This window comes from Tyto alba, unplaced genomic scaffold, assembly GCF_018691265.1.
Source record: "Tyto alba isolate M040663 unplaced genomic scaffold, T.alba_DEE_v4.0 Super-Scaffold_38, whole genome shotgun sequence".
NCBI classification, from domain to species: domain Eukaryota; kingdom Metazoa; phylum Chordata; class Aves; order Strigiformes; family Tytonidae; genus Tyto; species Tyto alba.
Window position 1 is genome coordinate 10556498 of NW_024881313.1, and position 23848 is coordinate 10580345.

Below are 23848 nucleotides of genomic sequence, written 5' to 3' on the forward strand. Positions count from 1 at the left end.
GAATGACCTGGAAATCCTCAGTGACCTCAGACAACATCAAACACATTTAGTTTAGTGGGAAACTAAATCAAAGCTTCTTTATGTTCAATGACTGCAGGAAGTTTAGGAATATTATCTGATCTACTTAGACAATATGAATACCTGCCCCAGAGTTCACTGGACTTGACTTCATTCAGTTGTCTGATGCTGCTTCTGTACAAAGAGATAGCATGGACAGTGTAATTGAAACTGCAATCCGAAGTGTGATTGTAGCATTTATTTAATTAAATTAACCCAGGTACTGAGAGAGTGAGGGCACAGAACCTTAAGGGGTCAACCAGCCACTGAGCCATCACTGCTGTGTTTTCTTTCTCGTTAGTGCCTATCCAAATAATGACCTTGGATATCTCTACCATGCTGAAGACTCTCCACTCAGCTGTAGTAGAAATACATAACCTTCAGTACTTCAACGCAGGCATTCTAGACCATCAGAAATGGCTAAAAGTGATCTATGGTACATATGACTGATTTTCAGAATGTTTTCCTGGTGTTAACGCTTTTGATTAATAACTAAAAATTGCTGTTGTTCAAACCAGTATACAGAATGTGATCTCCAAACACTATGGAATACTAACAAGGTAGAGAATGCAAATAGAATTGGTCATCATGAAGAGGAAGAGGAATTAAAATCATCTTGGGGAGGTTTCTGAGCTTCTGGACCAAAGTCGCTACCATTTTAATCAAAAGGAGTTTTAATACTCTAAATGGAATGAAGATTTCTTTCTGGCAGATAAGTAGAAAACTCTTTGGTGGATAAATATAGGGATAATGCCATTATTAGAGTTTGCTATCCTTCAGAAAGGGAACATTTATCCCCTGTTAGTGCTAGTCCTATTAGAAATGTACAAATCAAAGCTGGTTTTCATTGATCAGATTTCTACATTTCCATCAATATTACTGTATTTTTCTTTTCTAGGCTGTGGCATTTTTATAGGCTAATCAAATATCCAATATTACCAGGAGCCATTTAAAGTGAATGCCAGAACTACTAAGGAGTAATTTGAGAATTAGATCTATTTTTGTTAGTTGAAATGATCTTGACTTGCTCATATTGTATTGTACCTGATGCTCAGTAATATGATAGTACCAATACAAATAGAAAGATATCCGGTTTGAAGTTCTTAAATATCTGTTAAAAGTGGTGAGCAGTCCAAGCACATTAAAATTCCATTTTCCCCCATACAAGTGTTTGCTGCAGATGACCCCCACTGATCTTAAATATATTTCTGTATCTGTAACTGAATAGAGGTTTTCCGTACAGCATGTTCTAATGGTACTCTGGCCTTTAGCCAACAAGGCACTGAATAAGGCTATTTTTAAAATACAGAAACTGGGAACAGCTGCAGCAATCAAATTTGATAAAAACAGAGAGGAACTTTGCTTTTTTTTTTTTTTTTTACGGTTTGTCCAAGTTTAGACTCCTTTCATAGAACGGCTTTTGTTCTGTTGGATGAAGGGGGTATAAGAGTAACACAGTGAAATCCTTTTGAACAAATAACTTTTAAAAGAATATAGATTAAAATAAAAGGGGGCTTTTTGGTGCAGCAGCATGTTCAATGCAATTGTACCTCAAACTATTAAAAGAATAAATCTATAAAAAAGAATACATTTTGTCTGCCAAGCTTTACCATAAAAGACTTATCCATAATGATCTCCCAAACTGAAAGATGAAACCTCTTGTTTCAAATGTTGAACATCTGAACACTGGTATTTGGGAGTAGGTTTTGGGTGGAAGTGATTTAATTTGAATGCTCTAGGGTGGATTGTTTTTTTTTGTTGTTTTTTCTTCTTTTACTATTAATCAGAAAAGTTTCTGTGAAGAACTCTCCTCTCTTTCCCCCTGGTAAGCTGGAAAAAAAAGTTCACTTAAGGAAAAGTTTTACAAAGGCCTTCTGTGCACTTTAAAAAGTTTCATAAAATATTTAATTATAAGGACTGATTCTTCTTTGTTTGCCCTCTTATTTTTTTGGGAAACTTGTCATTCAGTGATTAATGAGAGTCGGGAGACAATTATATACACAAAAAAAAAATCCATTACACAGTAGTAGGCTGAGATGTATCTGTTAAATGATTCCATCTGAGGACAAAGTCTGTGCTAGACTAATGCAAGACACAAGATGCTGGGTGAAATCTGGTCTCCACTGAAGTCAGTAAGAGTTTTGCCACTGAAGTTGGCAGAGGGATAATTTTATTGATTGCATTCATTTTAAGTGTCAAAAATAGCACCCTTGCATTCTTACCCCATTAAAGCTATTTAGTGCATCATCAATTGAAATGGTGGATCAAAAATGTACTGAATTTCTCACATATACATAAATATGGGTATATATCATATGTGTGTATGTCCACATATAAAATGTGTATAAATGTTTGTGCATTATTGTGTGTGTTTCTATATAAAAATATCTGCTTAATTTATTATCACTGTATCTGATTATCTCACCGGGGTGAAAATTACAGATGTGGCATATCTTCCTTTCTTCACACTGAGAGTCAGGCTTAGCTTGTTTTGTTTTGTTTTGTTTTAAAAACTGGACAAAATGTGAAGATAAGACTAAAGACTTGAGTTGAAAATCAAGACTGGTATGAAATAGATGTATGGAGCCACCTGAGATTTTTAAAGTTTACAAGCAAACTCAGAAATCCAAAATACTCAAAACTGGGTCAAATACTGTAGATGCAGGACTTGATATATATCCTCAAAGTCAGTATTAAGAGGGAGAACAGAATTTTTAAAACAGAAGGTTGAAATTCAGGAGTTGCTGATTTATTTCCTGTCTCTGCCACAAACTTCACGTGTGATCTTGACCAGGTCAGTTTTGCAAACTCATGTGCTTAACTTTACATGGTAGAAATAATATTATGACTCTTGTGGGTCTACACACAATATATCTAGCTGAATATGAGAACAAACCTTTTGCAAGACCTAAACTTGTCTGTGTACAATTTTCACTTTGTAAAATGGATACGATAATATTATTTTTCCCCTATGATTTGTCTATTTGTCTATATTATAAATTCTTGGAGACAAAAGCTGTCTTCTGTTATATGTCTGTGAATCAGTAACAAAACAGAGCCTTGACATCATCTGGACCTCCAGGTACAACTCAGATATAAACAATTATAAATGTTGAAGCATATGTTACTTGAGGTAGTTTCTTTAAAGCAAAATATAACAAAAAACAGAATGTACAGATTGCTCTTAATTTACTGATTTCTTGTAACCAGGAATCTAGAAAAAGCCATTCATTTGAAATCAGGAGAATACTGTAAAATTAAACACATTTTTAGCATTTTATACAACAGCAGTCCCCATCCCTGCATATGGAAGCGACCCCACATTCCTTCATATTGGGTAACTGTAAATTTAATACACGTCGTGTTCTAGGAAAATACTGAAGCATTCATGTGGTACAGAGCACTGAGCTCAGGAATTTATCAAGGATCCTCTGGCATCATACCAGTTTTCAAATTCTTATCCAGTATTTTAACTGGAACCAAAAAATTTCCAGTGTGTTGATTACTAGGGTTTGATTACATTTAGTAAGCCATGGAGCCCCTTCTCTTCGAAGACAAACTGCTGCCAGAGACAGATTTACCACTGACCAACAGTGTTTTTATGCAAATGTGCCTGAGTGAGTGCAGTAACCCCAAGTTATAATAGAGTCATTCAATCTCTTGCCAGGACAGCAATATTTATATATTGCAAAGATAAATTGGATATCAGAACCAGTTCCATTACGGAGGGAAAGTTCTCTATGTAAATCAGTATTTCTAATCACACCATGCTTCTTCCCACCCCCTACCCCATTTTGCTTTCCTTGCTTTATCATCATAGATGAATTCCAAATGTGTTTTTCTCTTGTGTGTTCACTTTGAATATTGAAGCGTTCAGCTAATGCCAAGCTAATGGATAACATAAACTCCTCACTATGAAACTTTAAAGTCTCCAAGGGTGTTTCTTCATGCCTTGGGGAAGTGCTATAAAGGGCTTACATTCACATACAGTGTTTTGTCTGCTACTTGTGAAAGTTTCTGTTTGGACTTCTCTTTCTACTGCTGCCTGATGGGAAGAAATGGGCAGACATCTCCCTAGTGACTTTATCTCCTCATCAGGAATGAGTGCAAGAGGTCAGATGCCCCTCTGCATGCTAGTCACCATCTGCTGACAGCAGCGCTCTCCCGGGAGAGCTGGCTTTGTTTACTGACAGGGCTAATATGAGGAGACACGTGAAGTACTTTGGTTTGTGGAAGAGGGCAGGAGAGGCATGATGCTGTGAAAACATTCCCACACACTCTAATGGCTCATTCACATAGAAAACAAGCGAGAGCCTTCAGCTCTTTCACAGAGCTCAAAGTAGAACAAACGGACTTCAGAACCCCAAGGCACCAGTCAAAAAACACTTTCCTAATGCACTAATACTGAAATGCTCTCCATGATAGCTTACCTAGGAGACTTCAGCTCTCATTTAGGCAGCTAAATGACCTGGCTAGATTGAAAAGCTGCTCAGCATCTGGTAGTTGCTGTTGTTCGCTGCTAGCTGCTAAATTCTTTTTGAAAATCTAACCTTCAGTTTCTTAAACCTAAACCTCCTAAAACAGGTTATAATGGGTGAAGGATGCATTGGAGAATTTTATCAGTACTGTCACCAATTGATTATTTTCTCTTTAGAATAAAATCTGTAGAACACAGAGGAAATGCAACATGCCTAAAAGGAGATACGTTTTTTGCTCTGTAGTTGGTAGAGACACACACATGTGTGTAAGGTTAGAATATCATTTGAGGATCAAAAAGAAGTGACTTTCTGAATTAAGTCTCAAACACAGTTGAAGTACATATCATGGAAAAGTGCACATTATAAGTTGTTTTAAGTGATGAATGATGTTCAGTGAACAACAGCATTCATTATTCTGGTCTACAATTTATAAGACGTATAAGAAGACAACACAAACAGGGATACTAGGTCAACCCACCAGTTTGGGTAGCTCAGAATCTGATCTCTAACACCAACCTGAATTGCATGATTAGAAATAGAGCATGAGAGCAAACTTGCAGTGATTCTTCTGTTAAGATACCCAGAGTCTAGTATGGCAACATGGTATAACAGCGTATTATGTAAAAAGTATTTCCTGCTCATTTTAGAAGTGCTGTGAAAATCCTTAGTTCTTGCATTTTGAGAAATACAATTGCAATACTGTCTTCACCTACTCCACGACACTCATTATTTTCTCATCTTTCCTCCATTCATCTCTATATTTCCTGAAGGGACCTAGTCTAATTTCTTTCATACAGAAGCTGCTCCATACTTGTTATCATGTTTGTTGCTTTGTCATTTCCAGTCATTTTATATTTTCCTGTGCGTTGATGAGTGGACCAGAACTATGAAGCCCATAATGTATGGATGTACCCATTATAATATTTGATGATATTTTATCACTATTGCGCATTGAGCTGGTATTTTTACATAAGTAGCCACAGTAATTCTATAATCTTAATATCTGCATGACAGTATTAATTGTAGCCCAGCAAAATAAATATGCATATATATAGGGACATGTACACACAGACACACACACACTATTTCTTTTCAAATGTATTATATATGTATATAACAGTTTACATATCTTTAGTTAGCTCCGTTATATGTAGCTAGATCTGTTTCCCCTCATGGGCATTAAGTTGCATGTATTGAATTTTCTGCCTTCGTATAGCCCCATTAGTCAGTACTATAAAATTTCTAAACTTTTTTTTATACTTGTCTTTTGTCTTTATTTTGTTGAATCCTCAGTAACTCACTGTCTACTTCTATTTCCAGATTATTTAGGGGTATATGTTGAGCAGTACAGAGTCCAGCACAGATCTTTCTGAGAAATCAGTGGTAACCTTTCACCAGAATGAAGAATGACTTCCCCTTTCCTATCTTTTAATTTAATAGAAGACCTGATCTCTTTTAATAGAGCTTATTCTCTTTTGGAGTCTTTGGTGGGGACCCTTTAAGAACAAATGTAATCCGTTCACTGATGTCTTGACCCTTTATATTCAACCAGTGTACCTATAGCCATGTAACACCTTTGAAGAATGGGACTGAAATATGCACACTTCCTTTCCCACTTTTGCTCATTCTGAGTTCTTGTCAAAGTCAATATAGCTTAAAGATTTGTTGGAATGGGTATGACTATGCAAATGCATCAAGTCAAATATATTAGCAAGGGCAGGAAAGTGAACTAACCCTAAGTTGATAACTGCATGTTACATTTGCTTTAGTTTTTACTGCTTCTGAAGAGAAGTTATGTCCAATTTAAGCTCAATTCTAAAAATATTCATAATTGGCCTAAAATAACCTCACTTTGGGAATGTGCCACTGCAAATGTGAAGTTTCTGAAAAGGCTTCACTTTTTTGATAGGTAAGAGTGTTGTTTAGTTCCATCTTCCCATGTTTAACATACCATATTTTTTTGAGATGTGTAGTATAGATTAAAGGGCAGGATTTGGCCCTTAGTTACCTGCTGTTACTGGCACTAATCTCACAGCTATTGAAAAATGATGCATCAAATTTATACCACTGCAAATGTCACTATTCTGAATCTTGCATATGTTGCCTGAGCTGTCAGTAATAAAAATCTGTTCTTAATTATTCTCCCTTTTAAAAAATAATAATTTTCTAATAACCCAGTGAATAGAAATTTGATGTTTTCTTTGGCTGGAAACATTTTAATGATATAGTACATCTATAAAGTTCTGTGTGCTTTTATAATATAATAGCTTTTGCAAATGAGTAGGACTTTCCCATTTAAATCCCTGTGGCTATCAAGAAAAGCAGAATTGATTTAAATCTGAGTTAAGTTTAAAAGTAAATAACTTAAGGAAAACACTCTAAGAGGAAAAACAATTCAGCAGAAAGCCAGACCTACATAATCAAGTTTACATGTGTTACAGGGATACAAACTATAAAAATTTATGGTTAACTTAATTGTATTACATATTCTAATCTTTTGTTCATCTTATCATTTTTCTTAATAGGAGAGTATAGGGTTGATTTTTGCTTCATTGATATTGTATAGAACTGATTTCACTGTGATGAGAAAATGAAAATAGCAAAGAATATTAAGAAAGTAAAAGAAGAAAAATTAAGGATTTGGATAGTATGAGATTTTTCTGGTTGGAAGCCGAATAATCCAGACCATAAATCCTATTTGCTTTTAATACTTCCCCCTCCCCCCCACCCCATCACAGTACTTCTTTCAGTTAATTACCTTCGTTCAAAGCCCAAATAAGTGAACAGAAAAGACTCCCTTTGGACTAGTCTCATAGATATGATAATTAGCATCAAATTCTACCTTCATTAAAGGTTGAATGGTTTCAAATATACAAAGAATAATGTGCTCTCCATTCTTCAGGTTTTTTCAGTGTGATGGTAGACTCTAGCATTTTAGCTCATTGCCTGCTTCACCAAATAGTGTACCTTTCAGAAACATGGATATTAACAGCCAATCTATAAAACACACATAATATACAGCTAAAAAAAATGTTTCTTTTTCTTGTCCATCTGTTCTTGGCAACATGTATTTAAACAGGAACATATAAAACATTTCATACAAAACACTCTATTTGATTCTGGATAATATTTCATTACCTTGCTTAGTTGTTTCTCAAACCAGACTGCTATATTACTGTTCAGGTTTCTAGTTGTATCTCTGTATCTGAAATTCTAGACAGAATTTGCCCTTGCTCCTTGAAGTCAAGCAAACTGATACTTATTTTGCCAGAGACATTATTTATTTAACTATTTTTTGAAGTTTAGTGCCAAAATACTATGCCATCAAAAAGTGACATGAAACAAAAATATATAACTGGGTGCAAGCAAGTACTACAAAGTTTAGAAAAGCTAGATGTATAGTTGCTGATATAAAGGGGTTTTCTACCCTTTTTTCATTAAATCAGTGCACTAACTGAGAGAAAGATCCAATGCAAAAATAAATAGTGGTTTCATAATTAAAGACAATAATAATGTATGCACACAAAGGCTGAATTAGACTTGTACACATCATCTGAAAAGAATTACATAGAAGAGAATTCAATAGGGTCTGGAGCAATGACTTTTCCCTTACAGATTTTACATATCTGTTCAAACAATGGTCAGCATCAATTTATAAACTGCAAATGTCTCGTTCTATGAGTGTGTGGTAACCTAAATGAAGGAGTCTCTATTTTCTCATATAGTAAGATTATTTGTTCAGTACGTATCCATTAAAACAAACCATGGAGTTTATTATTGTATTTTAGAATCATTTTGGTCAGGATTTTTTAGAATGCTATGACAACAGGCCCAGATATGTCCAGCATTAAAGTTGCAATCACTTCTTAGGATTCATTATTTTTACCAGTTCTGTTCCCCACATCTTTTACTGTAAGCTGGTCTTCTTACAATTATTGGTAGCCAGGATGACCACTGTCAAAATACTGTCTAGACAACATGTGTTTTTTTCAACTTTTGCAGACCTAAGTGACCAGCTTATGGAAGTGGTTGGTCTGGAAGGAGCCATGGAGATGGGACAGATATACACAGGTCTGAAAAGTGCTGGAAGACGGCTTGCCCAGTGCTCCTCTGTTGTCATCAGGTATTGGCAGCTTTAATTTGCACTGCACTGTTTTAGTGAAACAGCAAAGTTTTATATATTATCAGCTCACTTTCTTTGGTAGTTTAATAGTCATAATTACTGTATTTATTTCTTGTGAAAGTATCATTGCTGTATATAAATTATGTCCATTCCATCCATATTCTATGGCCATACATCTTCCTTTCTTTATGTGTCAAAAAAAAAAATAGAAAAAGGGTGTTTACATTCAGTTTTCACATGTTGTATTCAGCTGTCATTTCATCCTATGAAGAAATATTGTCAAGCAGTTGGAGCAGGAGGAGTAAGGCATGAACATCTTGGGTTTTATTATTGACATACACTCAGTGCACTTTTGAGCAAAAAGTCATTTAACATTACTTTGACATATTTTAACCCATTTATAATTAATAACACACCAGGGAATAGTAGCATGTAATTAGTATTTGTAGAGCATTTTTTTGATCTGTAGAAGTCAAAGTGTTCTGGTTTTAATTTATTAGTTATTTACTGAACACTGACAAGTCACTATTAATAAATGTGTTGGTATGTGTAAAATGCTAATGGTGGAGCACGCTAATTTAGTTGTGTTTTATCGTTTACTATGCTAAAAATGACCAGAATATTCACAATAGAGGAAACTTGGATTAGGACTCAAGGAGACAATAATTATTCTAATTTTTGAGTTAGATAAGGACTGGAAAAGAGAGAGGTAGTCAACTCTTCTTCAGTGAAGAATTTTGCAGAAAGAATTTTCCAAAATCTTAATAAAATCATAAGCTATCCAGTTGTAAACCCCAAAAGCCTAAAATGAGCATAAATCAGAAGAACAGCAATAAACCCCTTAAGAAAATAAGTAGGATTTGCTAAAGTGTCTGGCATATTTTTGAGTCTCTCCTCAAGGACTGGGTGATGTTGACTTCAGAAGCACTCTCTGGTGGATGAGGAAGAGAAATAAGATCACAGAGGCATCCCAACATTCTCTGAATACCAATAGATATTTTTTATATTCCCACATCAGAGGACCACAACTGCAAAAGATTTAGAACCCATTCCAAGCCTATATAGTCAAAGCTCATTGAACATTCTTCCCTTCCTCCACTTATGGCCATAGATGACACTGAATAATCTCATGAACTGTTAGTCATTTTCAAGTAATGTCCAAGCCAGAATTTCCACTGACCACCATGAGTGCTCAGTGGACTTATTTTTCCATTATTAGATTTATCTATTCCATGTTATTTCTAATAGCCTTGTAAGCAAACTATTATAATGCAGAAATAAATGGAACCAAAACTACACAGGGAACACTGTAGCTTTATGTTAAAAGCAGTGCCCCTTTACTAATTTAAATTCATAATATGGTATGTTAAAACCTCTGAATATGGTACAGCTGTCATGTTATGTGAGTTCTCTGTCTAACCCACAGTTAGGCACAAGCATAAATAGCGTAAATACACCTTTTATGGTTCTAATAAATGGTGATGATAGAGCTAAAAATTGTTTCTTCTTTCCTTTATAGTAGTCAATCTAAATTATAAAAAATAGCAGAGGTACCTTTGTCTTTTCAGTTAATAAGATTTATTCCTGAAGTTCTTGAATAATTCATTCTTTATTTCACAAATTATAGACTGTTCTCCTATGAGAGGGTTGCACATTACTAGCAAGATGTGTAAATGTTTACAATGTTTTTGTTCTGTTTGTTGAAAATAGTACTAAGCCTACAAAGTGACTAGGTTACTTTAGTAATCATGTTGAGTCATACTGGAGATTGCATAGATGTTTAGGGCTAAATCAGGATGATATCTGTGTGCCATTACATATCTCTCCTTAATAAATACATTTATCAATTTTGTATAGTTATTTCTACTTATATTATGAAATATATCACTTTAGGACCAGCAAGTCTCTGCCTATGCAGATAGATGGGGAACCTTGGATGCAAACCCCTTGCACGGTAAGCACACTGGGAACATTGGTGATACTGGGATACTCTGGGAAGAGTGCTGAACAAAAAATTTAGGAACTTTTTAAATAAATAACAAAAATTACAACAGTCAGAAATATTAACTGATTTATTTACTTTCACATCTTCAATGATAGAAACAGAAGCTTTCTGTTTAAGAGAAAACCACTCTCATCAGCATTAACTCAATTTACTTAAGTAACATCCTCACACGCTGTTATTACATAGTTCAACACCCACAGCGTTTTCAATTTATCATGCTGTTTGGGTTTTTTTCCCCCATAGGTTAGGATGGAATAAAAAGGCATTTATTTCAAAAGATTGGAAAATACTCAATGGGTGCAGTCCCAGCACCCCTTTACCCAATGTGATCATTTATTTAAGATGATGTATCAGATTTATAGTCTCTGTTACTGAGAAAGAGACAATGTTAGTTTTGATGCTAAATTGTATAAAGTAACAATTTATTCTTCAAAAATTTAGGAAGATTTTCCATTGTGCTTTTGAGAGGTCAGATCAAGGACATTTTGCTGAAATCTGAAGTCTTGACTCTGTTGATTGAATTATACAATAAAACTAATATTAGCCTCTTGTTTCAGTGCCCACGTGTATGAAGTGAGGGCAGGTAAACAACAATTAGTCTAGGATAAGATAAGATAGGTTAGGGAGGAGCTTGCTCAGAGGAGGTTCTCTGAGTATCTGTTTACAGACAAAACGAGAAAGGTGTAGCTCTAAGAACTCTCAATTTTCATCTCTCTCCGATAAATTATAGAGACTAACCGAGCATTTGGAGATGTTGAAGAAATTTAAGTTTTTTATTGTTGAATTTGTCTTAGTAACATGCTTTAATATACAGTTTTACTTGTGTTTTTTTTTTTTTTTTTTCCCTAAAGACAACCTGTGTTTTTAAGTAGATGAAATACTGTAGCCTTGCAGCTTGCAAGTATGACAAAACAGTAATGTGACAAGGAAGAAATCCCACTGCAGATGGGAGTAATTCCCCAAACAATGGTACTGGATCACTTTAATGAACTTTATGTCTGTAGTAAAATTGAAAGCTACACAAAAAGGGGAGAGCCTTCAGAAAGGTGCTGACAGGTATGGCAGCTGATAACGTATGGGTTAGGATGAAATAAAGGGGTTGTGATAATTCATGTTTGCCAGATACACCATAGTGTACAGCTGAACAGCGGGGAGAGTGCCTGAACTCTAATTCTCTATGTTAAGTGTTCAGATGCTGCAATGAGAGGAGAACCATGTGAACACACACTGTGTGAAGGCAGAACAGTAGGGATTTTATTAGATTTATTCCAGGAAACCTTTTGGAGTTAAGAGATGTCATTATCTTTATGTCTTCTACAGCTATGGCTCAGTGCAGAGCAACAGTACTGAAACCCACAGTTACTTGTTCAAGAAAAAGACATGTAATTTTTCAGTTGCCAGATTACAGAAGAGAACTTATGGAAGGATGCTGGCAATAACATGTGGGTTTTTTTGTCTTGATTGCTTGCTCTGTGCAAAATCCCTGCTATCTGATTGATAATGCTAGCAGAAGCTGCCTGCACGATTGAGGACAAACCTGGAAAAAGAGACAGTTCTTACGTTTCAATTACTGCCTTGAGGAAACAGCAAATTATTACTGATAATTACTGCTGTCCAGCTGAAGTACCATTTTAAAGGGGATAGAAATGGCATACACTTTTCTGTGGAACCCATCCTTTTTGCTGTACCATCAAGAGAATAGACTTTGTGTTATATGAGAAAACCATACGGTTGAATGTATTTATTTCCTCTGAGAAGTAAATACATGAACTGTTTGTCTAGACTACTGCACCTCTATGAATTCAGATATAGATATTTTTTTTTTATGTTATATTATGCCTTTTTCAGGAAACTTTTTTTTATATTCTGGCGAGCTTAATGTATTTATTGCAATAGCTCCTTGCATTATTATTCATCTACCCCACTCTGTTTTCTACTCCTTACAAAGGAAAAAGCATGTGTGGTCCAACTCCCTCCCCACTAATTCTAACTACAGTACAGTTTTTCCTTGAAGTTCTCTGCAAAGTAGCTAGGAATTCCTCTTGAGACAATGACAAAAGTAGGTGTTAGCTTTCTCTCAACTGAAGTTTAAGATCTGATTTCTAAGTATGTGTTTCAGAGGGCTCTTTGTTTGGAAGCCAAAGTGTATGTGATTACATAAGTATCAGGGTGATATCTCAGTGATATGTATCCAAAACTGGAGTCTGAGAAACAACACAAAATCAGAATAAATTCTTCTGTGTAGACAACTATGTGGCCAATTATTTGAACCTGCAAGAGCTCAAATTCCAGAAAAAAAAATATGAGATCAATACAAGAATCATGAGCTTTTGTCTTCTCAAGAGGCAAAACTGCAGCTTTCTCCCCAAATTACCTGAAAGCAAATGATTAATGACCAGTTTTTTAATGGAAAAAAAAATTATGATCAGATAAAGAGATCAATGAGCTTAGATCCTTAGGAAAGATATGAGTTTGGTTTTCCTTTTATTTCCCCCCTCCCCTTAGGAAATTTCTTTCCCTAGCTCTTACAAGGAACTGAGGCTCATACAAAGATGCTGGCACTCCTACATCATGCACTGAGTGAGACATGGGGGGACATTCCCATGCTACCTCTTGTTTTACATTAGGTTGCTGAGGGAAGGCATTTATTAGTTTACTAGCTATATGGGTTTAAGGACAGAAACTATTGTTTCCACACAGTACTGGCCTGCTTGGATATACCGCCTCACTAGTTCTAGGGGAGAGACGGATGCACCTTGTTCTATTGCACAGATCGTGTACATCAGTTAGACACAGCAGCTGAGTCTCGGGGTTTTGGCTCTTTGGTGCTCCAGCTAGAAAGCCATTGTTAAAAGGAAATCTGCTATCCCTCCTTCTCCAACTGTCATTGTTTGGAATAATATTTATTTTATTTTGGTATGGTCATCTCAGGAACTTTAGTGTCATCTAAATAGAGTAGATTTATGGACTGACCTATAAAAATGACAGACTAAGTGAGAAAGAAATTCATATGATCACCAGGTATTGAATCAACCCTGGCCCAAGGTGTAAGTGGTTAAGCTCAGAAGTCCTCTGTTTCTGCTTCAGACTTTGATACAAATGAGAGTATTTTGCAATTGATTTTTCAAGAAAATGAGTTCAACTTGATGAAAATTCTGCTATCCCATTATGCATATTAAGGAAAACAAGTTCTGCATCAAATCCCTGTTATGTGTGGGATGCAGGCTGCACATGCAGACTTGGAAATTTATTTCCTGTTGAAGGAATCAACAAGTTTATCTTTGCTACTTCTCCTTCCTGGCTGGAAAAAAGTTTTATACAAGTAGCATGAGTTGCTGACAGCTGTCCCTTCTCATGCATATAGAGATCGTGTTCCCCCATTATGACAGTGTGAGATCTGAGAAAATACTATGGGATGCAATAGACAATGCAGTGATTCTGCAGAAGCTGTGATCTTTGATTTTTCACCCCTGCTATCAGTTTTAGTAATAAAGAAATTGCCGTGTGCTTCTTTTAACATCTTTTATGGTCTTCTATTGCACATACACCTAGCATCCCTAGACAAGAGCAGGAGTGTGTTCCTGTAGGTCCTGTGCATACATAAATATGTGAGGGGCTTGGCCTAAAGATCTGTCATCCAGAATTATTCAGTCGAACACATGCAGACTGCAGTGTCTGACAAAGTCACTCTGCTCTGCTGTAATAGGATGCAGAATCTGAGCATCAGATTGTATTGTTTTAACTGTTTTTTATAGAGGAGTCTTTGGAAGAAGGAAAAGATGATAATGTTACATTAAACATCTTGTCTGATTAGCTGAAGAGGAAATTCTATCAGAGCTCTCCCAGACAAATATAGCAACATAAAAGATATCTATGATTTCACCTGATCTCCAAACAGGTCATTAATAGTAATGAAACTTCAAAGACTCTCAAGTTAATTCAATAAACTTCTAGCTTTAGCCATCAGGACTTTTTTTAAGAAAAGTAATCCTTCAATTTAGGTACATGAATTATTAGCATTGTTTTTTTAAAAAAATCATAAGAATATTACATCTTAATTAGAAATAACTGTGATTTCAATTCTTTCATCTATTCCTGACTTGGTTGGTATCATATCTGAAAGAGTGTCAAGCTGCTAGCAACATCAGATTAAAAGTAGAAGACAGAAATGTCTATAGAAGATGCAAGAATATTGCCTAAATGAAGGAACGAAAATGAAAGTCTATAGTCAGAGCCTACCTAATGGTATGCCAGAAATATAGTTCCACAGACATCTGAAACACATAGTATTTTTAGAATTACTTACTGATAAGAATACTTGAGGTAAGCCATTTAATAATTAAACTCAAAAATAATATTTGAAAATATCATAATTTGAATGCACCTTAAAAATAAGTTATGAACGAATGGTTCCTCTCTAGCCTTCCCTTTAGTCCCTAGGGATGTGATGAGCCTGAGCACAGAGGTCCTAGTGAATTCCTACCTTTGTAGTTAAATCCAGAGAGAAATAAGAACTAAAAACAAAATGAAACAAAAAGCTTTCACTAGTAATCACTATATGCCAGGGCTGGGTGAGAAAAATAAAAGAGTCACAGATTTCCTTTCATGTAGATCCATTGGCTCCGACACCCCATAGATCACATGAAGAAGCTGCAGCTGTATTCTGGACTCTGTAAAGCATCTTCTTTCCATGTCACTGAATGTAGTAATATTTTCTTACCAGTTGTTTATAACGGAAGAATTTAAACTTTTGTGTCTGCTTCTTTAGAGCAAAGAGGTACTGGGTCCTAGATATGGTGGCTGATTTTAGTAGAATATTAGTCAATTATTACATAGTTAACCCATAAATGGAGGTCAACAGCTAGAAAAAGTTTTGGTGTTATTCTAAAATACTACATTTTTTGCCCTTTTGAGCAACAATGTGCATACTTTTCTGTTTCAAGGCCAAAGTGATTTATTGAGTTTCTAACACTTTATTTTGCAGCTGGGCATTATTTATTGTGCTCACAGGTACACTGCATGTTAATTAATTTTGTTTACCTATGCATATTTTTTTCTTAATTTCACAACAGTAGTTTTTGTAATTGACAAAGCAATTTACTGCATGTGTGCTTTCTGCACCCCAGACAAATACTTTAGCATGTAATGCACCTTTCTTTCCACTTCAGATTGTTAAGAGAAGAATTGGTTGTGACTAATTGCCAATTAATTTGCAGTGGTTTTAGGGAGGAGGGGGGAAAAACAATTGCACCTACTAATTAAAATTTAAAATATTCCGAAGTGTCATCTTTAGGTGTCTGTGGAATACATAATTTCCATTTTAGTTCTGCACTGGATCTGTGACAACCCTGAGCTTGACAGCTCTATTAATTTAAAACCTCAGTGATACCTATTAGTACAAAACATGAAAAAAATGCCATTAATCATTTATTTTAATTTTGCAGCTCTGTCATTTTCTCAGTATGTTTAAAAATTATGATGACACCGTAATGTTTTCCAATCTACCTGTGTGAAGGGGAAACGGATCACACTACTTAGGAGAGAGACTAGAGTATATTATTAGAGCTTAATTAATGCCAAACTGATTAGATTTGATTGCACTTTGCACAATAATATTGTTAAGAAATCTATTTAAAAGATGCATTGCATAATGCTATATTTAAAACAACCGGTCTAGATGCAAAGAGATTTTGACCAAAATGCCACATAAAGCAAGTCACAGGTTAATTTTGTTTAGCACTGCCTACATTCTGTAGGTCTTATTCATATCAACATACCCAGTACAGCTCTTGGTCACCTGTGGGAAGATGAAAGTATTTGGTACTCCTGTGATACAGAGGTGTTGCATCCCTCCCTTTCCTGTAAGGGGAATAGCATATGGGCCTCTAGACTGTGGGAAAACCCTCCTTCCCTCAAAACTACTGGCATCCAAATCCTGCTGAGAGCATGGAACAAAGTGACTGTAAACTAATAGATCCAACTTGATAAGATTTTTCTGTCAGTTTTTTCCCTCTGTCCTTAAAACACAGGGGTTCTTTCTTTAACATTAATTGAAATATTATAAGCAGAGCTGATTATCTCTGTTTCCAGTTTTCTGTTGTCATCTAGCACTGTAGCTGGTACCTGCATTTATAGAACCATGTTCTCTGTTAATTGCAAACATTTGGTCATTTTGTGAAGTCAGGAATACTTAGATAACCAGCACATACTGTAGAAAAAGGAATGTGAAAGCAAAAATTATTGATGTAAAAAATATAGTTATCACATTAAAATTACTGATGCTGGCTGCATTTCATTTAGTGGATCCATTGTATTAATGTGGCTTCAAGGCATATTTTGAAACTCTGACCTGCTCCTGGAACAAATAAACTTCTCATTTATGCATTTATAAATATCTTTAGTATCACAGATTCAGGCTTCTCCTTTATCAGAAAATTTACTATTGACGAATAGGGAGCAATTACCATCTCTTCTTTTAAGAAATATGCTTTTTTTTTTTTAATTAGGTCTGGTGTTCCTTGCCATGAATACATGATTGGACACACTTTCTATTGCTGGAAAGGTGATTTCGAAATTGCAAATGCAGTATTTTTCTTCTAAACCTATTTTCTAGATATACCAGCCCTTTAAATTTGTGTGATCGTGAACTCATAGGATAAAGTCTTGGCTTCAGTTAGAGAATGAGAGTTTTGCCATTGGCTTCAACAGTATGAGTTTAGCCTATAATGTTGTGCATCAGACTTACAACAAAAATCCACAATATCTTAGCAACTCCTGTGGCTATCTACTTTTACCCTAAATGCAATTTTGTTATTTCCTCATTTTACCTATTTTTAAATATAAATTTGTGGCAAATATGCCAAATAGAAGTGTTCTCCAGCAGCACTTCAAGCACTCCACTAATTTATGTTTAAAATGTCCTCCATACTTTCTGTAAGTTATTATAGATTTTCAATAAAACTGAGTAAGTTATCTCAATAATTATTTTCCAGAATACTGTAATAATTTGCACAAGTATGTTTGTCAGGGTATCATCAGTTCCTAAAAATATGTTACATTAGAGTTTGAGCATTTGGGATTTTTGTCCAAGCAATCTCTTTTCCTCTTTTGTGTGTGTGTTTGTGTAAATCACAGATTCACCTAGGAAAAATTAAAAACAAAAAAAAAATAGGTCTTATTTAAATATTTTATAATTGTGATTCTACTAAAAAAGCCATGAGGCTGCTTGCTGAATGAAAGAGAAAATGAATGGTAAAAGTCTTTAGACACTCCATGTGCACTCACTCACACAGGGTTTATATACAGCTATAAGTAGCAATTTCTTTATTTTTAACTAAACTAAATCTTGGTTGCTTGTAATTAAAGATTTTTTTTTCCTTTTTTTATTTTTTTTAAATCCATTTCAGTCTCCCATACAGCACTTTCAGTGTTCAGTCCTACTTTGACCTACAACACTGTTTCTCTTTCTGAGACCCTTAGTGCTGTTTCCCATCTCAAAGTGTGTACTGTCACTTGTCACCCACACTCACAGCACCAACTCTGGCAATGCTGCCAGTATGAAAACAGAAGCAGAAGTGAGAGTCCAGGGCAGAAATTAAGTGCCCGAAAGTCTTGAAAAAGACAAAATTAGCCTATTTCAGGCAAGGTAGTGCAGTGGTCCAGCGTGTATTACAAACATACTGATCTCTTTTTAACACCCAAATATAAGATTTTTTTAATCTTTGTTTTTTTCAGTAGGAAAATAAGGCATCAGTTGTTATCATTTTTAGCCAAAGTAATGTTAACATACACTACCATGCATAAGTAAAAAAAATATACTTTAAGTTTACATTTTATTTTTGTATTTTCAGAATGTAAAATATATCTTGCATCCTGGCACGGTGCCAGTTTATAACAGTTGAAAATATGTCATAGATAAACGCATATAGGACTCCATCCCCATGCACATGAGTGGTTAATCATGTTCAGGCATTTTAGCTGATCTCAACTGATAGGATACAACATACTGAAGAGGTCATGGTCTCTGAAACAAATGGCTCAAGCCAAAAAAGAACATTACAAATGATAAACATTTTCCTAATATGTAATTGCATTCATTCTCAGCAGCATTGAACAACCCCAATCCAACATGCAATCTGTATGGAGTCTCAGGATTACCTCACCTCTTCATACTAAAGCCATCTTTTGAGCTCTGCTCTTTTATTCACTGTAAAATGGAATTAATATGATTTACCTCTGAAAGGAAACTCTGAGGCCATTCTTACTGCCACATCACGTCTAAATCTTGCAATAAGATGAACCCTTTTGACTCGAAAAATCACAGCAGCTGCAGATTACTTCATGTATTGATCCTCAGGATCAGGTTGATGTCATCACTGTTCCCGAGCCCCAAAATATGTCTTATAAAGTATGTGAAAGTTACAGAAATCCTTGAGGCAAATTTCCAGGACCAGATCATCAGCTGGTATTACCCCAGCTACAGATTTGGCTTTGAAAGTGGTGCCTGAAGCAGTATTTCTTGTGTGAAAATATGTCGATGCCAGTCTTTGAAAGCCACAGTTATTATTATCCATGTGAAATTAATCTAAGTTGCCAAAAACCCCCCGTATGCTAAATTTGATACTAATGAACAATGTTGACAAAAAGAGGTCATGTATGAAATTTGGGACTAACGAACTAAGGTGGTGTGGAAATGAGCATTTGGAGAGTAAAGGCTCTAATAGAGTTAAACCAACCCACTCATTCTGCTGAGATTTTTATGTTTCTGTCTCCTTATATTGTAAAGTAAATTTCCACCCCAAGAAATGTCCTGATCTATATTTTAATGAGCGTCTGCATGTGACATACATTTTTTGTTTCATTACTATTAGTGAATGACAAGTGAAGGATATTCATTTTAACTTGAAAATGTCAGGTATGCACTTCAAGAGATATATTTTTCCAGTTTTTAATGAGGTGGTGTTTCTTTTTGAAAGAAATACCCATCTCTGATGTGGGTACTATACAGGTGACAACTGATATTTAATAAGTGATGGTTCTTGTATTAGTCGTAGTTCACTAAAGAAAATGTCTCGGATTGCTTTTGAAAAACTCTTAGCGTCACTAGCCCAAAGGCAAGATGTGACCTTTTTATTACATAATGAGAATCATTTATTACCTTACAATGTATCTTAAAGTCACAGACAAAATGCCACTTTGATAATTGCTTTCAATTAGCTTTGAGCATAGCATACATTCATAAAATGTCTTCTCTAATTTAGACTTGAATTAGAGAAAATTGCAGACATAATCTACTTTAAGGTTGTCTCATTTAAGGTGATTCCTAGTTTTATATCACAGAAATCAAAACGGGTGGCTTTAGAGCAGTCTTACAAAGTGTTTTAAATAGTCTTCAATATTTGAGTCTATTCTATTAACAATTAAATAACAAATTAGAATGCTAGCTCATCTTTTCTGATCTTTTTTTGCGTATTAACTTTTTAGTTTAATTCAAATGGTTATTTTGAAATTAAGCAGTGTCCTGTGTTAAAAGAGAAGTACAGTTTGATTAGATTTATAAATAAAGCATACAAAGACATAGCTTATATCTTAATAATAGGCCACAGCTTGGTCTGTCAGAATGTATGTCCTTTCCAACTTTTATATTCTTATTCATCTTGTAGATATGTAAAATATTCAACATCAAGCAATAAATCCTGCACTCAAAAAGTAAGATCACATATTGGCATGTATTTTATTGCATATGATTTTTAATATTGATTGCGTGTATATTGATTGTGTGTATAATTTAAAGTAGTTGTGGAAACAGTGATTACACATAGATTGGTTTACTGCATATGTAATATCATTCATTAAAAATACAGGTATTTTCCTTTCATCTTTGATTAAATGAAGAAGGTTTGGATGTCGCATATAGAGATAATCCAGGCATCTCAGATACTTGGAATTGAACTAGCTCAAGGGATAACTCTGTCTTTTTTCTTTCTTCCCCCAGATAAAAATTACTCACAAGAACCAAGCCCCCATGTTGATGGGACCTCCTCCGAAAACCGGTCTTTTCTCTTCTATCATCAAAAGAACAAGGAACCACAGCAAGGAATAAGCCTGTGTAGTTTAGTTTTTAGAAAACCAATTAGCTTTGTTGGGCTTTGGAATATTTATGCTGGAAATCTTTCAAGAATTTTAGAATATCTTCTACTTGCAAAATCATGGATTTTGGTTTAACAGTTTCCTTAACTGAGCTAATGTAAAACTATGCTACTAGAAAAAAAAATATTGTCACCATTTTGTAGGCATTTTGCATGATGAAAGCAGATGTTTACATAAAGTGATACAGCATATTTTTTGTTGCATGCGTTACCATTTACTAATCTGTGGGCTAATTCTGCCATGGAATATGGGAAGAGAATGCCATGGGTAATATGATTTTCTATTTTTTCCATTTCAACTTTTTCTACTACAGTGATCATATGCCATAGGTTCAATAGTATCTCTTGAATCAAACATCTTCACATCAATAGCCAATTAGACCTGTTTCAGAGTAGAGTTTATTACAGGTCTCATTAACAGGTACTTTTAGTTTATCATTTCTTTCTACCCTGAGAATATTTTTATTCAGCTAAGCATTAAAATCTTATATCTTATTCTGATAACTCCTGTGTGAGTAACTGTACCTGCTGAAAACATCTAACAATGTGTGCAGAATTCAAATGATCATGATTACTCTTGTGTAAGTTTTCATAAGATTGGAAGTTAAAGCAAGTTTGAGCAAAAACTATAAGGCTAAGGAGATCATACTAAGAGTAAAAATAATAATACTTGCAAAACTAGGCATCGGTGTTGTTTGTTGAAACACTGGAATTATTTTCACGAGCAATACATCTCTGTAACATTGCAAACTTTAAATCATTCTGCATATTGACTGATAGCATAGTGCATATGCACACAAAAAACCAAAGCTCATGCCTAATAAAGTGCATTTCCCACCAAAGATTTAGTGAAGGATGCTTCAGAGAAATGGCTTAATGCATAATTAATCAAGCTCACTGGAGTAGACTTCTGAAAATTTACAGTTCTTTTGATTACATTGGCAATGTCCAGACAAATGTTGGAGTAGGAAAAAACATTAAATTAATTGCAAGTAAATATTCACTTTTCATTTGTTTCATAAGTTGGTAGACATAGACACATACTCTAAATATTGAGACATAGACATGTACTTTAAATATTGGAGAAAAAAAATGGAACGTTAAACTTATATCTAATTTTGTTGTCATTATTATTTATAAATTTATGCCATCCATAATTTACTCATCCCCTAAATTAATCTCTTAAGGGAAGGATAAACTGTTATCTATTCCCCTTTTGTAGTCTGCTGTCTGGCATCAAAACATTTCTCGTCATAAATTTTGGGAAGGCGGTTGCTCAGGTTTTTACTTTCTTAGCCCTCTGAGAGACTTCCTAACAGCTTAGAAATAATAATACAGGGATTTGTCTGAGGTTTGCACAGCACTGTCTAATGTTGAAGGGAAGTCCAAGAATGGCAACTTTTTTCAGTCTTGCATATAAACAGTCTCAATAAAAACTTTTTGTGCAGTCTTAACATTGTTCTTTGTTCAGAGTGAGCTGCTTCTCAGCTCTGCATGTCTTAAGTTCTCAGAGATTTCATCAAAAAAACAAACAACAAAAAAAACTTTGCTTGAAATGCATGATTTCCCATTTTTATCTAGACTTTAAAATGTTAATGATTTATTAAATCTATTTTTCTATTGATTCATTCAACCATTAAAAGAATAGTACATCATCATTCTGTAGTGCACGGTACTGTGCATGTATTTAAATAAAGTTACTATCATTCATTCCTCAGTTAAGAACTCAACAGAGTCCTAATTTATATAATAGACACTGAAATAAAAGTCAGTATAGAGTCGGTAAGGATTATGTCTTTGAAATATACAGTCTGTGTTCTGTAAACATTAGGAGGTAAATACTAATTAACGTTATTTTCAGCATTAGGTAGAAAAATATGAGAGCAATTATTTGCTAAAATTAACATCCTGTAATTCCCCATTCTTGGGTCCAGTGGTGTTGATAATTACAGTTGCTGTGGGAGTAAACTAATATTTTTCTTGTGCATTGCAAACACACACACAGAAGCACTTGATGCACTTCTTAACTGCAAACATACATAAGTATAGAGCAAAAGATATTTGCAAAAAGAAGGAACTTGCTGACATATTACATAAGGTGTACATCAGTTTTATGAAATTATGGTTACAGGTGATAAACATTTTCACATTACTTGCCATAGGATTTTCTACCAATGCTCTCAACTTTTTGTGGCAAAAAATGTGTTTAACAATAATATATAATGTGCTCTCTATGATTATCTCATGAACATTGTAACTCTGAAAACAAATAAAATTATACATAAACTATTATTTAATAATGTATGCAATTTTAAATGTGCCAGTGTGTGATAGCAAGTTGTTCACAATGCACTTTTTCACATAAAGAGGGATAGATGGGTTCATGTAATCACAATTGCATACAATTCTGACTAGATGTATAAAAGATAAATCAGATCTGTTTGTCAGTATGTATCAAATTCTCAATGTAGCAAAATATAATAGAACAGCCATTTTACTATATTGGCACTTATCATAGCAGTGACAGTCTGTCTTTCTATTAATCTTGGTTGGTTGGTTTTTTTAGCATGGCCTCTAATAATTTAAAACCATGCTCAGGTTGAAAGTATTGATGATGAAGAGAAAATTTTAGAGTACATAAAACGTGATGTGAAGGGAAAACGCTTGATTTAATGGAAGAGAACTTCAGAGGGTGGTCCTTTTTTCGCTTCAGTACTAACATTGTGAAATTATACATTGGTGTATGAAGTGAAACAAAGAATAAATGCATGTATCTTCATACAGCTGAAATAGATGCACTGTTCTTACATTGACTGAATAGTAGCCGTAAAGCTTCCATAGTTTATAATGAAGCATTCTTTAAGGCCTCATTACTGACATTTGCAATATAAATGGAAATTAAAAATATGTAGGAATTATATCTGACACTAAATTTGCAAATTTTTCATCTCCCTACTAGAGCATTGCAGTTGGGCAATGTGCTGAGGAAGGAACATGACATCTCAGGAAGAAACCTTAACTTCTGAAATTGGTTAGC

General features: G+C 34.7%; 1 protein-coding gene across 6 annotated transcripts in view; it reads left to right on the forward strand.

The window, feature by feature from the left end:
• Positions 1–22261, forward strand: part of DGKB (diacylglycerol kinase beta) — a 397600-nt gene extending 375339 nt beyond the window's left edge. For all 6 annotated transcript variants that reach the window (XM_032991591.2, XM_042802008.1, XM_042802011.1 and 3 more), the window contains 3 exons: positions 8538–8658; positions 10552–10612; positions 20658–22261. In XM_032991591.2, coding sequence (XP_032847482.1) covers positions 8538–8658; positions 10552–10612; positions 20658–20765 — 290 coding nt within the window. In that variant the 3' untranslated portion in view covers positions 20766–22261. The remainder of the gene's footprint in view (positions 1–8537; positions 8659–10551; positions 10613–20657) is intronic.
• Positions 22262–23848: the final 1587 nt, after the last annotated feature.